This window comes from Lygodium microphyllum, chromosome 24 (genome assembly GCF_053477565.2).
Source record: "Lygodium microphyllum isolate KBCC chromosome 24, Lygodium_microphyllum_v1.1.10, whole genome shotgun sequence".
NCBI classification, from domain to species: Eukaryota; Viridiplantae; Streptophyta; class Polypodiopsida; order Schizaeales; family Lygodiaceae; genus Lygodium; species Lygodium microphyllum.
The window spans coordinates 100,046,882-100,063,351 of NC_141158.1; the positions used below are offsets into that span (position 1 = coordinate 100,046,882).

General features: G+C 40.3%; 1 protein-coding gene across 2 annotated transcripts; it reads right to left on the bottom strand.

Moving 5' to 3' along the window:
• Positions 1-6,367: 6,367 nt before the first annotated feature.
• On the bottom strand, positions 6,368-10,559 carry LOC148015446 (uncharacterized). Of its 2 annotated transcripts, none has more exons than XM_087665742.1 (6): positions 9,435-10,559; positions 9,011-9,306; positions 8,595-8,800; positions 8,289-8,490; positions 8,113-8,202; positions 6,368-7,273 (listed from the first exon to the last, which is right to left on the bottom strand). In XM_087665742.1, exons 1-6 carry the CDS (start codon positions 9,841-9,843, stop codon positions 6,905-6,907), a joined length of 1,572 nt encoding a protein of 523 aa, XP_087521868.1. In that variant the 5' UTR covers positions 9,844-10,559; the 3' UTR covers positions 6,368-6,904. The 2 variants fall into 2 exon arrangements, with proteins under 2 accessions (XP_087521868.1, XP_087521867.1); XM_087665741.1 differs by having other exon boundaries at positions 6,373-7,273; positions 7,729-8,202.
• Between the last annotated feature and the right edge of the window lie 5,911 nt (positions 10,560-16,470).

A 16,470-nucleotide genomic window follows, 5' to 3' on the forward strand; every position in this document is an offset into this window, starting at 1 on the left:
GAGAAGAGAAGAGAAGAGAAGAGAGGAAGAGGAGAGGAGATGGTAAAGAGCTTCACCCTCTTGATCCCTCACTCCCACACACACTCACTCCCTCACACTCTCACACTCCCCCTCTCAAGAGCACACACAAGCAAGAATGAGAGAAGAAGAGAGGAAGAATAAGACTCTTTTTGCCACACACCAAAGAATGAGCTTCTCATTCACTTTTCAACTTTATATACAAAACCCTAAGTCCATTTTGGGCAGTCATTCCCTTTTTCCCTTTTTTACATGGCCGACCGTAGCTTAGGCCCTTATTCCCATTTCCCACCACTCTAATTTCATCCTATTCCCAACTAATGCGTACAATTTGCACAAGAGCGAGCCTGGCGCTCTTTTATAAGGATTCGGGAGCGCTTCCATATTTAATGGTGCGCATTTTACTCTTTTGTCGCCTCGGGGCGACATTGAGACTTTCTAAGGGTCGTGCCCGAACATTTAAATTTTTCAGGGTCTGATTACCGGTCAAGGCGCCTTTCTCGCTATTTCCTTTTTTCTGTTTTCCGCTCCTCTGTGCTGTGAGAAACACGATAACAAGGGTCACGGGCTGAAGGAGAAGGGAAGGGCAAAGATCGTGAAGACGACGCTGCCGCCAAACGTGAAGGAGAGAAGAGAGGGGAGATTCTCTGAGTACATGTGGGAGAGAAGGGAGGAGGGACTCTGCGCTGGCCGCCCTATGGCAAAGGGACGCGATGCTATGAGGACGAATCCATGTCATCGAGCCGGAGATGGCACCGCCAATAGATGACCCCCAAATCTATCCACCCCCCCTCCCCTCCCCCCCACGTAACCTTCTGGAAGCTTAGAAGCTTTCAAAGGGAGGACCTTCTTAGCCCCCTTCCCCCTAGTTTTAAAACCCCTCACACCCCCCCTCCCCCCCGTGTTTAACCCTTAAGCCTCCTTTTCCTTGATTTTGGAGTCACACACATCTCCCCCTCCCCCCGGTTTTAACCCCCTATAAGCCCCTTTCCCATGGCATTTTGAAACCCCCCCTTGTGTTTTTAATTTTTCTTTAGCCCCCTTTCTTTTGGCTTCGGAATCATCCCCCCCCCCCCCCCCCCTTTGTCCGTGTTTTAACCCTTAAGCCCTTCCCTTTGGGCTTGAAACCCCCTCATATTTAAAGTTCATAGACCCCCTTCCTATGGATTTTAGGTTTACCCCCTCCTCCCTCCGAGTTCGTCTTTAAAGGCCCTTAGTCATTTTCCCTCATTCCGAATGGTATAGCCTTTAAAGGCTACTTTTTCCCCTTGGAAGTTCCTCCCTTGGGATTCTATAAGGCCATTTTCCCCAAGAAAATTTGTCCTTAGCCTTTCCTTTCCCTATGCAAAAATACCCTTGGGGCTTTGTTTTTTTTCCCCCACTCGTAAAAGAAAAGAGAGAGTTAAGGGTCATTTAACACCTCCCTTTCCCACTCAAAAAACCCTCGTAAGGGATTCCACACCTTTTATTCCCTGTTCGCACAAGTCTTTACAAAGGCCATTAAGCCGTCCCCATGGCTTAATGGGTCTTAGTCGTGAAAGATTCTGAAACACCCCGTTCGAATTCGCGACTCCAAGGAGAAAGCCTTCTAAAATCTATTTTCGACGGTTCAAGTTATCACAAAAGAGAGCCATGGTGGAATATCAAAGAGGAGTTGTAAAGCTGCTTCCACGGCGGAAATGCCACCTAAGAAAGTCCAAGGCGCAGCCGCGGGAGAGTCGTCTCTTGGCATCCACGTGGATATCTCACCCCAAGCCCAGGTTTTCCTTCTTAACTTTTATTTGATATTGTTGTAATTCAATCATGCAAGATTAATTGTTAGAAATAGGATATATTTTTGTCCTAGTTGTTCACAACGAAGGAACTTAGTCATCAATACTTTTAAATAAAACATGCAAATTAAAGAAAGCATAAACGCGTTTCTAGCAAATAGCTTATGCATTGAAATGAATTATAAGACTAGATTATTATCCATTAAAATAGTATACTTCGGTTAAGCCTAAAAGTATAAACTGCATCTCGCACTATTAACCCATATCACAATGAATCATCATGGAAAGTGCAAAGCATAAAATGATTCTTACGATGCATAAACTCTATGAAATTATCCTTGTCAACTACATAAATTATCAAGTAAAAGGTTGCTTATTTAGCATGAATTTTGTTTGCAAAGTAAAGGGAAGATTAGTTGAAATTAACCTAACATATGCCTGACCTCAAATCGATAAGTTAGGGTTGAAAAATCATAGACAACGAATCTTGTGAAAGTAATCTCGAAATTCTTCTAGAGTTAACCAAATTGGCATAAACCTAAAACACCTAAACCGTGGAGTACTCATTTAGAAAAATTTGAATTCCAAAGAATTCACTAGGAAATTTAATACGTGACCTAATCGTACGTATTGTTAAAACTGATATTCCTATACCTTAAATACTTGCTCACATTCACTGAATGTAGGGACAGTGAAAATGTAAGTAGAAAGTAAGCTAGGGTTTGTCCTTAAGAATCTTACAAGATGAAACTTGGAAACCCTAGGCCTAATGACGTCAGCCTAGTAACCTGAAACAGATTGTTTCGTGACTCCATTGTCCCATAGTTCGATGTGACACTTGCGTAACAAGTGCACAGTCATATGATCTTGTGATTGAATCACAAGGGAATGACCAAATTCTCGCAATGAAGTTGACATGTCCTTAAGCAAGTTATTTTGCAAGAGGATGAATAATCATCCTAATTTAGTGGTCTTTCTTGAGTAAAGAAGATTGATTGGAAACTAAAGATTAGCCGATAAACTAAAGTAACCAATGAACTTAAGGTTTGACCGAGTCGGGTTATTAGGGTACGCCCTAACCCAGGATATAGGGGATCTTGCCAAGTTGCAAGTCATCCCGGATCCAGTGTTGGATGCATTCAAAAGGAAGGATTCATTCCTTAGCAGTTTGCCAACAAAAACAATCAATGGAAATGTTTATGCTTGCTATAGATTTTAGAGCACTATTTAGCTTTGTTTGATCAATGAATTAAAAGATAAATTGATATCTATACTTCAGATTGAAGGCCTAAAGGGAGAGGCAGCTTCAGTTACCCCCGACTGCCTGTCTAACCCTAACCAAGGGGGTTGTTAACCGCGCCGAAAAAGTGGACCGAACCCGCTGCGAGAGGTCTCTCCGTTGAGCGCTACTTGGAGCAGGAGGACGCTCGGGTGCCAAGGGGGCTCTGGCTGTAAATCCCTCGCCTTCTGGGCCCTGCACAAGAGGCTAATGTGACTCGGGATTGGATCTCGGGGCCTGCATACTAGTCTACCGGCGAAAACTTGGATTGGTAATCCCTGTGGATTACTGGATAGCCTTCGGGCGGATTGTGGATAAGCCTACGGGCTGGACCCTTTGTATTTCAAAGATAAATATGATAACATGTTAATAAGGAACTTATATGATATTGTTTTTCTATGTCAAGTGATAAGATTACGTGAAAGAACCAGTGCCTAATGGATTAATTAAAGAAGTTGGTTATTACATGTCCAACTAATGTGTTAGGTAATTAAATAACTAAAACAACCCAAGGAAAGTCCAAAGGATGGGCCATAGGTTCGTCCTACGGATAGGTGGTCCTGTTTGGCCAAAAACTTTTCTCAAATCACGATGGACAGCAAAAAGATCATCAAAGAACACGAACAACAAAAGCGTTGACCTAGAGTTATGATTAAACCCGATTTACGATGTTTTAGGGAAACAAAATGTGACTATGCCTTATGGCAAAGAGGTTGAGCTTTGCATCCCTCTCGTTTCCTATTCTCCTTGAACCAAGTACAGCGTGAATCCGCTTCGAACCTAGCGTTTCTGCGTAAAGTAGTTTGCTTGGGTCTGACACTAGTTGCCGTTAGGAAATGACCAATAAGGAAAATCCTAATTCAGGTCGATCCTAAGTGGGAACAACCGGAATACTTCCACTACGTGGCGAACGCGGAAAGCCCTAGATCGCAAACCCCGTAACATTCCATGGGAGTGCCAACGGAGCTTTCTAGACACCCTTTCCGATGGACTGCTAAGACGTGTCCTGAAGATACAAATGGACACGTTACATACTCGCCTGCTCTTTATATTATGGCCAATTTGTAACCTTCAAAAATGACACTTTTTTTACCCCCACCCGCTTATTGGGGCTTCTACCCTAAAAAACACATGCTGCTTCGTGACAGCTTTGCTACCCCGAAGTGGCAAAGGCAAAGTTGTGCTATCACATGATAACTTCACTCAATAATCCATTTATCTTTCTCTCTCCTCTCTCCCTAAATTCTATCTAATTTTCTTTCTTTGTATGCCTTCTATTGTAGTTAATTTTTTCTCCTCTCTTTTCCTTCTCTCTCTCTCCTTCTATTCTCCCCCCTCTCCTCTCTTTTCATTCTCTCTATCTCTCCTCTTTTTTTTTCTTTTTTTCTTATTCTCTCTTCATTCTCCTTCTAAATTTTATCTTCTCTACGCTTTTCTTCTCTCTCTCTCTCTCTCTCTCTCTCTCTCTCTCTCTCTCTCTCAAAATATGTAAATTTTATCTTTTTCCTATATATAATTCTATTTTTATGTTTATATTCTCTCTTCTCTCTCTCTCCACCTCCTTTTCTTCTCCCCTTCTAATTTTCATTTTTTCTTCTCTTAAATCTCTCTCTCTCTCTCTCTCTCTCTCTCTCTCTCTCTCTCTCTCTCTCTCTCTCTCTCCTTTCTTCCTTCCTCTCAAAAAATATTCAAATTAAAAAAAGACTTTTCTTTTCTATTTTTCCCCATCCCTCTTTCTTATTCCTCTTTTCTCTCTCTCCATTTTTATTCTCTCTACTCCCCTCCTCTCTTTTCCTTCTCTATCCTCTTTTTTTCCTTCTCTTTAATTTTTTTACATTTCTCTTTCTTTCAAATTTTATATTTCCTCTCTACATTCTCTCTATGTTCAAATTCTCTCCTTTTCTTTTCTCTCTGTGTCTCGCTTCCCCTTTTCTTCTCCTTCTATATTTTTCTCTTTTCTCTTCCCCTAGTTTCTCTCTTTCAAATTATATGTTTTCTCATTCTCTCTCTCTAAGTAAAAAACTATATTAAAAAAAGTTTAATTTAAAAAATACTTCTCTTTTCTCTTTTTCTCTCTGTCTTTTTCGCTTTCTTATTCTTTTTTTTAATCCTTCTCCTTCTTCTTCTTCTATCTTCCTCTTAAAGTGTGTGAAAAACTGTCAGAAAAACTTTAAATTAAAAATATTTAATTAAAAAGATTAATCTAACTGTGAAAAAGAGAAAGAAAAAAAAAACCTATGCCTTTCACATGAGAGAGGAAGGAAAGGGGAGAAAAAAAATGTTTAATTAAAAAAAAGACTATTCTTCCCCCCCCCCCTCTCAATCTTCTTCTTCTTCTTCTATTTACCTTTCAAAGTGTATGAAAAACTATATTCAGAAAAATTTAAATTAAAAAAATCTTTTAAAATATTTAATTAAAATTTTAATCTGATTGTGATAAGAAAAGAGAGAGAGAACCTAAGCCCTAATAAAAACTTTAATCTAATTGAGAGAGTGTATGTATGTGTGTGTGACTTTTGATTTAAAAATAAGTTTAATTTAATTAAAGGAGAGAAAACCTAAGCCCTACAAATGAGAGAGGGAGGGGGGGGAGGGGGAGGGGGGGAGGGGGTGGGGGGGAGGAAAAGAATTTAATTAAAAAGAGAAGGAAAAAAATAAAAAAATTATAAGTGAGACAGAGGGTATGGGGTTTTAATTTAAAAAAGGGAAGTGAGAAAAGCTTTAATGAAAAAAAAAAAAAAGATTACATGTGAGAAAGAGAAAAAGAGAGGGGATTTTGATTGAAAAATGAAATTTCAGAAAAGGAGGTAGGTTCGAGAATGCCTTTGGAGGTTAGGGGCTTTCTAAACCTATAACGAAAATAATATAGTAGTAAGATTAGTATTGTTTAATAAAAATCAATTTATATCATCATAATGGGTTCATATTAGTAAAACATTACTTCATGAAAAGTTATAATTATAATAATATTCATAGAACATAAATGTTATTAATAAAAAAGTAGTGACCAAGAGGGTTGTACATGCACCATGTGGCAACCCCCCCAAACCTTTCATTTATACATCTTCAATAAATTGTTAATATTCTTACTTTTAATGAAAATCAATTAATGTTATGATGTGTCCATATTAATAAAATGTTACCTCAAGAAAAATGTTAATTGTAGTAGTGTTCATAGTAGGTGAATGTTATAATTAATAATTTAATAACCAAGGGGGCCTTCATATGCACCACATGGAAATGTTTCAAGGGAGGCTATACATACAGCATGTGGTAACCCCCCTAAACCTTACATTAAGGTATATAATATATTAAGAATTCAGATACGATTAAGTTAAGTAAGGCGAATGTAAACATTAAAATTAAGCTTAACATAAGATGTCCAGAAGTAAGCCCATGGGGTTGTGGCGAAGTGGTTTGGGTATGGGTTGAGTAATAGGTTGCATGAGTTCAAACCTTGGACACCGCATCCCCAAAGGCATGATAAAATATTTATCCGCTTCGAGGCAGACGCAGGTAGATTTTGGGTATTATAATAGTTGTAAACCCTTCTTGTTAAGACCTAGGTTCTAACTTTAAAGTCTGTTAGAATTAATGAAGGGAAAAACCAGTCACGTCAAAAAGACGAGCGATGGCTGTTATTGTATGTCCTCGATGCACACTTTCCCAGTGTGGTTTCAAGGAAAAAGAATGAAAGAATTATACGTAGCAGACAGAATGGGTATGGAAATTGGAGTCCAGACCGAGGAGTTATTGACAGCATAGTAAACAACTGCAAGGAGAGGTTGCCAACAAGGTAACATTCGTAGCAGCAACAGGTAGGCAATGCAGAGGCTTAGACGCGGAAAAAGACTAAGCCAGAGTCAGAGATGGGATCAGGCACCTGCCTGGATGGAGGGAACTTGGGTAGCACATGAGCGATTGCCTTGGCAAGCTTCATACAGTGCCGAAAACTTTGATGCTGAGTCTTGAAGTTGCGATCTCCATAGTTTGTGAGGTCAGCTACAAGGTCATCAAAAGTGACTCCATCTGAGTGCTTCAAATTCCAGTCCCCTGTCTTCCAGTCGAAGTCATACAGTAGAAGGAAGCGCTGTCCATATTTGGCCACCGTCTCAATTGCTGCTAGCACATACTCCACCTCCTCGTCTGTCATGTCGTAGGAAAAGCTCAACCTAGCCCATCCAGGCTTCAATCCAGAATAACCCTGTCACAAATAGAAAGGCAATTCAGCTTACCGTGCTTTCAAGTATTTAACTTGAAATACTATCACTATGCTACATAGGTGTGCATCGACAGAACTTATAAATTTGTGAGACTTGGAAAATCCTGCCTTGGACTCAACAACTGGGGCCAGAATAGGACCTCAGCCTTCTCAGTCAAACCTCTTGTACAAGGTTTAGATGGCCTTGTCTTCATTATCAAGTTACCAAAGCTTGCCTTTTCGCCAATTGATTTTTCAATGTGGCCTTTTCAGCCTACTGAGGCACATTGTAGCCTTTAAAGTTCAGCCGCAACGAAACATTTTAATTAGCACCCCATACCCTGCATCTATTTGAGAAGATGTGATTGAGGACATCCCATGACAAGGGGTGCCTCCATTCTCCGGCTTCGAAAGAACCATCCGCGTTAGAGAATGCAGACGATCATGTATAAATTTACCTTCTTAATGGCAACTCTTATTGCCAGAGACTGCATTTGACCAATGCCCAACAGCGTATGCCCGTAAGGCCCAGCACAAGCACAGCCTCCTCGAGACTGAATTCCAAAAAGGTCATTCAGCAGTTTAACCACAAATCTTCCATGCAGCGGCTTCCCTAAAGTCCTGCCGCCAGAAACTTTGAAGACTGATGTTTTCCAGGTGATTTCAGGACATTCTTCAGGACTAGGTGTGCTATAAACAATAAAGGAAAGAATAGGGGCTCGTTTTGCTGTTGTGTTCCCCAAAATCTTGATGTTAGGATTAGCAGACAGCCTTTTGATCGCTTTCTTGATGAAAAAGGATTCCCGATGCTCAATAAGGGAAGTTCCAACAAATTCTTTTACCCAGAATGCCAACGCGCATCTTATCTTCTGCACTATAGGTGGTGTCCCTCCATCTTCTCGCTCCTCAATGTCCTTGTAGTACAAAGTGTCCTGAGGTGAGAATTACGACTGCTAGTTAGCATTTCTTGTTAGGACTATTAGCAGAAAATACCTCTTAGAATTGACTGAAAGCTCACCCCTTCGCTGAAACCATTTACATATGAGACAGTTCCACCACCACATGTAGAAGGAGGGCTTTGGCGCAACAGATACAAGCTCTTTCTCATAAGAAGGATGCCAGGAGTCCCTGGACCACCAGTGAATTTGTGAGGGCTCAACACTACAGCATCATAGCCATCCTTCTCACTTGACCTCATATCAATTTGCACATGTGGAGCACTGCATCAAAAGAAATATTTTGGTCCCAAGGACTCAGTAAACAGCAGCGACAAGTCACTTTCTGTGCAGACTAAGTTTGCTGGACATCCAAGGAGCTGTCTTACCTAGCAGCAAAATCAAAACATGCAAAAGCTCCATGCCTGTGTAAGAGGCGAGCTATAGCACGTGTATCTGTAATAAGGCCAGTGACATTGCTGCAAGCAGAAAATGATCCAAGCTTGAACCGATTCTTGTACAAGGGTGATTTTAAAGCTGCCTCTAATGCAACCAGATTAATATAACCCTCATCATCAGCAGGAATCTCCACTACCTGAAAGAAAAGAAAAGGTACCTTAAGCACAAACACAGCAAGTAACTTCAAATGTTGCAGCTAACCTGCATCCTTTTAATTGATATGGAACGTAATGCAATCCCTATGAAAAATGCACGTAAACTTTCTGCAGGACAGAAGCACCTAACATGAAGCACATAAAGATGCAACACCCAGAACTCCATTTGACAAGAAAAAGTAATGCCACACCTCTGCCAGGCTTTGTCTCCATGTCAAAAGATTAGAATGGTGCTCATAAGGACCTGTAAACACAACCCATCTTTCTCCATCATCTAAGGTCTCCATCACCCGTGAACGCATTGTTGATGGAATGGCTATGCCCATTACTTCCTGCAGTCGCTTAAGGGCACCTGTGCAGCCTGCTCCACAAAACATTATTGCATCCTCACTTGTTCCTCCAAGCTGTTTTTTTATGTACTTGGCAGACTTGTGAACCATGTCGCTGGTTGTCCTTCCCACAAAACTGTCATCAGTATGTGTATTGCCTGCATATATCCATGACGCTGTGAAATTAGTATGTCTACTAGTCACTCATCCATAAAACGGTTCAGTCAACTTAAAGTCATTGCATACAAATTGAATGTAGTTTACTTTATCAGAAAGCAAAATGTACCATAGAAGGGCAACACATAGTGCATGATGAAGTTCTCAATGAATGCAACCGGTCTTCCTGAGGCTGTATGGTCTGCATAAAGAAGCTGGCGTTTGCCAAAGGGGGTGACAAATTCAAGCTTGTCACCAATCAACTGTTCTCGCAACCACTCTAGCCTCTCAGCAGAGCTAAAGTCTGCATTGGTAGAGTTCAGAACCGTTGTCAATGCATCATCTTCCTTCTGATCTCCAGCTTGTCTGCTGGATTTGCATCTCGCAAGCGTGTACATATTAGAAGTCTCCTCATGAGACCTGTCACAGCTTTGGTCCACAATTATGGTCTCAGAGTTCACAGAGTGCACAATCTTGGATGACTTATGATGCTTGCTTCTCCATCCACATGAATTCCAGCTGGTTGAACGCACAAGCATTGTGCTCGATAGATGAGCCGGTTGAAGTAAAGCAGGTGCTAGAATTTCCTATGCTGTGACAGTATGCGTAATTGATAAACGTGACTATCTCTGGTGCAAACAGGAACTGCAGTCTATTTAGTTGTTATGCTTCCTCCACATTTAAGTCTCTGGCAAAATTTGCTTCTTCAAAGTTATCAAGATCACAAAATGCACCGCAAGGCCATTATTTCCCTTCCCATTCGAGGCTCACCAAAAATATCAATTTACAGTGCCTTTCAATGCCTGAATCCTGTATTTACTTGGAACTTACCATCTGCTGATATGCCTTCCCTTCACCATGGATCCTCAACGTTCAAGTTATAACAAATGCAATGCTCAGGCCGTCCTGAGAGACTGACACAATGCAGGACTTTGTGCGGTGCGAATGCTGCAAAGAATGCTGAGCTCTGGCTGCCAACTTTGTTTCTACTTTACATTCATGGCCTATCAGCCAAAGGAAGGTCTCATCGTTTTCACAGAATAGGAAGTGGAAGGATTCTTCTTGAACATTGCAAAAAACATGCAGACGAATGTCTAAAAAACATGTACGCGATTGCTTTCCCGGACTCGGAAACGCTTTGCAGCCCTTGCACGATGTTAGAGAGGGAAGAGGCCCTATTCTTATATGCTACGAATGCCGGCATGCACAGGCACTGAGAATGGAAGCGAAGCTGAGAAGCAAGGAGAGGGACAGCTCATACCTCGTGATAAGAAGCCAAGGGGGAGCCGGGGGCGAGGTATAGGGATGGAACAGTGGGAGGTCAGCGGGGGGGTTTAGGAACGCTATTTTGTCTGCTTCTTCCATGGAGGGAGGGAGCGGCGAGGACAAGCGACGACGAGAGACTCTCTCTCTCTCTCTCTCTCTCTCTCTCTCTCAGTTGCATGAGAGAGAGAGAGAGAGAGAGAAAGAGCACAGCAGGTGCGATGGCGCCGTCTCACAAAGGGCCGAGGAGGAAGAGACAAGACAGGACAAAATCTTCCGTGAGATAGGCTAGTTGCTTCTGCCATGTGGCGATCTTCTTCTTCCCTTTGGCCGTCCCGCTGCAGTTCGTGTGAGAATTCACGAACAGCCAAGTTACAAACCCTCTAAAAATTAGAAGTTAGAACCCACGCAATAATCCCCAAAAAAGGAGATTAGTCTAACAAGTTAACTATTCTTGATAGGGTTCCCACATGAGGTACCCGGGGCTCAAAAGGGTAATTTTAGTTAGACTTCTTCCTACGTGTCAGGCACAATACCAGTCATCGACCATGGGAAGCCTACCGGTGGTGGCGAAATCCTATGTTTCCCTGATCTTTTATCGAACTAGGACACATGGTACAAGGAAAGGATGCAGTGTTTTTTCTACAATGGAGATGAAGTGGAAGCTACATTGCGCTTATCACATGTCTGTCAAACTGGAGAACACTACACCCTTTTTTGCACTGTGCAATTAAACTGTCTCATTTGCCTAGTACGTCATGTGCAGAAGGTATGAGCACCTTGTACAAGGCTCTACAGATGGACACATTTTTCCCTAGACCTTTTAAGACAATTAAGGCCTTTGTTTACAAAAGAAGCAAGACCTTAACATTCCTATGATTCCAGATTGCCACGAGCACCATACCTCTTCTGACATTTCGGTGTGGTGCTCTAGCTTCTTGTAACTGGTCATAATCTCTAAATAGAGCTGCCTTTGCATTGATTTTGGCTTAAAGTCCCACCTTTCTCAACCATTTACTCATTGTGTTGCATATTCCCTTAACATCTAGGTATTCACAAAATAGATGTTGAGCAATTTCTGAATGTCGCCCACACATCCCACTCAGGGAAGAGACATTGCAAAACCTAGAAATCCTCTCCCTCATTCATCACTTATTCGTGGTGGTTTTCCACAAAACTAAGATCAAGTGTTTGGAGGAGGAAATGCTACACCAAATCATTCTTATTCTTCTCTTCCAAGTCCTCAAGCAAGTCCTTGGATAGTACCTCTTCCAACAATCATACACTTTTAGAAGCATGTCTTATGCTAGCAACAATAAAGTCCTCTCTTATAGGGCAATTTGATAACAATTTCCCTTTCTCTATTTTGAAGCACTTCATTAAGCTAAGTGAGTTCACGCTGAAGGCAATAGACCAATATTTCCTACTACATGCTTATTTAGCGCATTCTATTAGCAATTTCCCTTTCTCTATTTTGAAGTACTTCATCAAACTGAGTGAGTTCACCCTAAAGGCAATTGGCTAATCTTCTCTCCTATGTAATAACACTAAGTCCAACCAAGAAAAGAAGGGAAGTGGTCAAAACTCAAAAAAACACAAAACTTACAATGTAAGAATCTAATACATGACCATTATTTTTATTGTTTGATTACTATTGCTCGTTATCATATGTTGAGTTGATTGATTACTTTTGGCCCTGATTATTTGTGTTGATCCCAATTGGCATCCCTCTTGTCACACTCTCATACACATCTCTACTCCCACACTATTCCACTCCTACACGCACTCGCACACTAATCCACTTGCACACTAGTACTCCCACACTAGCACTCGTATGTTACTATCCCACTTGTACACTGGCACTCATACCTTAGTACTCATACACTAGGACTAGCATACTAGGACTTCCCCACTTGCACTTCCACACAATTCTTGTGTTCACATACTAGCACTCGCACACTATTACTCACACACTAGTACTCATACCACCCTGGAATTTCCACACTATACCCTTGCACTTCCATACTATGCTCCTACAGTTGCACTCCCATACTAACCCTACTCCCACACTAACTCCAATTCCCACACATACACCTCAACCCTCTATGCCACACGTGTTCTAGCATTCTTGCATTGGTCCTTGTGTTCCTATACCCCCTTTCTTAAGTAGCATCCTCCTTTTCTAAGGGCATGAGCTTTGCACCCTCTTTGCACTTCCATCCCTTAAGACTTGCCTTTGGATTACTTGGACCTCAGTTCTAATGAAAATAATGCCTACTCTTATTGAATTCAACTAACATTAAATACTAGAAAACATGAGATGTAATAGGAAATTGATGATCTTCCATTAATCGAGATGCTCCATGAATCCATGGCTACTATGTGGTACAAGGAAGGTATAAGGTGTACACCTAATGCTAACTAGGAGTTCTTGTTGGATTTTTGAAAAATGAGTCAAAAAGTTTTTACATTAGCTCTAAGGCCCTCTTTTATACTACCAAAATAATGCTCCCTATTTACACTCTCTTCTCCAATTATTGTCTTCTTTCCAAATTAATAATGGAATACTTCATCCTCTATTGTCCTTCATTACAAACCATCCCCTCCTGAAATAGCTTTGTCCTCAAAACTTGAATGATGGAAATGATGGAATCAAAGGAATCCCATAAAGAATTGAAGCACAAAGAAGTCTATTGAATGGAAGCATAAGATGGTGAAGTATATCCCATGAGAAAGAAGGTTCACAAACAGGGCAAAACTAGAAAAATACAAGTGATATCCAAAACAAGGCTGCAATAGTAAAAAGGCCATAACTTTGGATATCCTCCAAATAAGCCAAATGAAGTGTCTAAATGTAGCCATAGTATCCATCCAAACCATAAAAATCCAATTTTGATGGGGTTAGGCAAATTATTTTTTATATAGAAAATTAATATAATAAGCTATACCATGTTTTGTGACACCATGAATCATCCAAAAGATCCACCTGGATTGAAAGGAATCCCATCATAAAAGTCATCACACATTCAACAACAATGATCTTCTATATCCTCATGATAATAATATCCATGATTAAATGCATCCAAATGAAAATGTCCATTCATATGCTCAATACCTATTAGCATAACCATCTATAATCTCAAGTCACTCATGTAATTCTTCACCTTGCTGTCCATCTTGTAATTTATGATCCAATATGTCATTCTCTTGTTTAGCTTCCTCATCACTATCCTATTTTGCAAGTTCCTGTTTTTCCTCCTCCTCATCATCATCATCATCATCTTCTTCATCATCTTTCTTCTCTTCAACTTCTTCTTGTACTTTTACATTGCTCACATCAGCAAAATGTTCACCCTTGTAGTGGTTTGTTCCATATAAATATGATGCCCAAACTCATTGGGATATGGATCAAAAGGAGTAGCATGATCTACATTCTAATATAGGATCTCCTCATAAGAATAATCATGGTTGTCAATGATGCTATTAACATGATGCTCATCATGCTACCCACATTCTTGACAAGGTTCATAGAATGCATGTTTCCCAAAACCATAACCATCATGGACATAATCACCATGTTGCTATCCAAGTACATTTGGACATTGACCTCCATCATAACAAGGTGCATAGCATACATCTTTTCCAAAACCATGATCATCATAGGTATGCTCATTGGGCACAAAAGAAAATTGCACAAAAGAGTGTGCATGAGATGTAATTCCATGTGGTTTCTATCCAAAATAGCGATATGGAAAACCATGAATGGAAGACTCATAAAGAGTGGGGCCTGGAGCATAAGAGCTTGATGCATGAATACTTTGATCATTGATTGAAGTAACCATGTCAATAACTTTGTCTCTTGGACTCAATGAGATGCCAATTATTTTGTCAATCTTGGACTTGGTGAGATGTCCAAGCCAATTAAACCCTTCCTTCAACTACATTAAACACTCCCTTACATCCCTATCAACTAGGTTTTCTATTTGGCTCAAGACAACATTCTCTTCAATAGACATTCCTAACTAATAATCACTCTTGTCGAACCTTCCAAACTCTTTATGCCTAATGTCCATCTAGTCCTCTACACTATGCTGTAGTCAACTACCCCAACAATTTTTGGATGGATTGACTTGAAGACCTTAGCAACACCTTCACCATAAAAGTTTTTCATACATTTGACTCATCATTCTTCTAAATTATTGTATGCACATTCGTGGTAGACGTGCCCATTTTGTAGCCCAGTTGAACTTTCAAGGGTATGGAGTGTATGAAATGGACTGGACTAGTCATGCTAAAACTCTCCTCCAATTGTCCCTCAATCACTAAAATATCATTGGATAATATTGTTGCACTACTACAAAGAAAATACAACAAGATCAAGAACAAGCAATCTTCTTATAACTCTAAGTTGACCTCATTCTAGAATGCTTGAGGTAGTTAACCAGTAAGCTTGATCTTCTTGTAGACTTGTAGAGCATTCCAATACTTCTTCAAACTGCGGCTCCCTTTACTAATGCTGCTATTGTTGAAGTGGACTCAATCTCTACTAACAAGCAGCATGATTTTAGATGAATGGAAATGGCATCTTTGCAAGACCCAGGGGTAGTAATAATTTGATCAAAAATTAGGCATGGTCCTTATCATTTCCCACTCCTGATGAACTCATGTGTCCAACAAGAGATGCTCAACATCTTTAGCATTATGCTACTGGTCAAGTTTTTTCTAGATTACTCATCCAACTAGCATTGGAGTTTTGATGATGCATTCATCAAATCATGAGATCTTTATGCAACTTTGGGAAAAAATTCTATATTTCTATTAAGGCATGATTGGTTCCCTCCACATGTACTTCAGTCTTCCCATGTAGAGCTTCTTGAGAAACTTGCTTCTTTGTCAACCTTTGTTGTTAGTATTGAAAGGGGAATGGAAGAAAGCAAGAAAGTCATTCTTTAAGATGAACCTAAATAGTTTTTAGCTTAGGGGCATTAATTCTCTCTTGCAATTTGTCTTGGAAACATATATGCAATAGATACTAGGACAACTATACTAACAAAATTAGATGTTTGTGCTCAATCCATTACTAACATACATCAAGGGATACTATGGAAACATGGTTGCACATACTATGGGACCACATGCAAGGTTGTAGCTATTTTATTCATTAGTGGTAGTGAGTGTGAGATCCTATACATCAAAAAGCCTAAACATGCTCCTCTTGATGTTGCAGATCTAGTACCAAAACTCCCTATGAGCTACATCAATATAAAATCCTCCATCAAACAAGGGATTTCTCAAAGGAACTCAAAGCCTGCTTCATTAGCCCTTTGCACAAGCTAATTAGACGTTTGTGATGGATTCAACTAATCATAACTTCAGATTAGTTAAGATCTTTTCCCCATCTAACATGTAAAGAGGTACTATACTTGTGATCAATGCAAATCTCGATAGTAGTAGAAACTATAGTGATAAACCATATAGATTTAGAATTCGTGGAGATTCCTTGCTTTGTGCAGGCCTTCTTGGTCTCCACTTATTCAACAACATAAGAGACTAGCATTCAACATAGATAGTATAAATCTAATAGAAGTGCATGACTTGCTTTTGAGAGTGGCTGTAGACTTTAAATTTAGAAGGCATAGGTCATTGACTCCATATAGTGAGTACACATAACCTAGCTACTAGTTTTCTTTGGTTCAGCTCTAGGAAACTTGTGCAATCCATGCTAAAAGGATAGTAGCACACATGGCTTCAAGGCAAGCCAATAGGCTATTTAATCCACTCCAAATGATGAGTTGAAACAAGAAAGAAATGTGGTTGAATCCCTTGTTGTCCTGGTTCAACTCCATTGTTGAAGCCTATGGAACAATGGGAGTGTCATAATCATCATTGATGACAAAAGGGAG

Coding starts and splice junctions, on each gene's coding strand:
- LOC148015446 (XM_087665741.1), bottom strand. CDS start 9,843: ATGCTTGTGCGTTCAACCAGCTGGAATTCATGTGGATGGAGAAGCAAG. Junction 9,307..9,434: donor CTATGTGTTGCCCTTCTATG/GTACATTTTGCT, acceptor GGATATATGCAG/GCAATACACATACTGATGAC. Junction 8,491..8,594: donor TGTTTTGATTTTGCTGCTAG/GTAAGACAGCTC, acceptor CTTTTGATGCAG/TGCTCCACATGTGCAAATTG.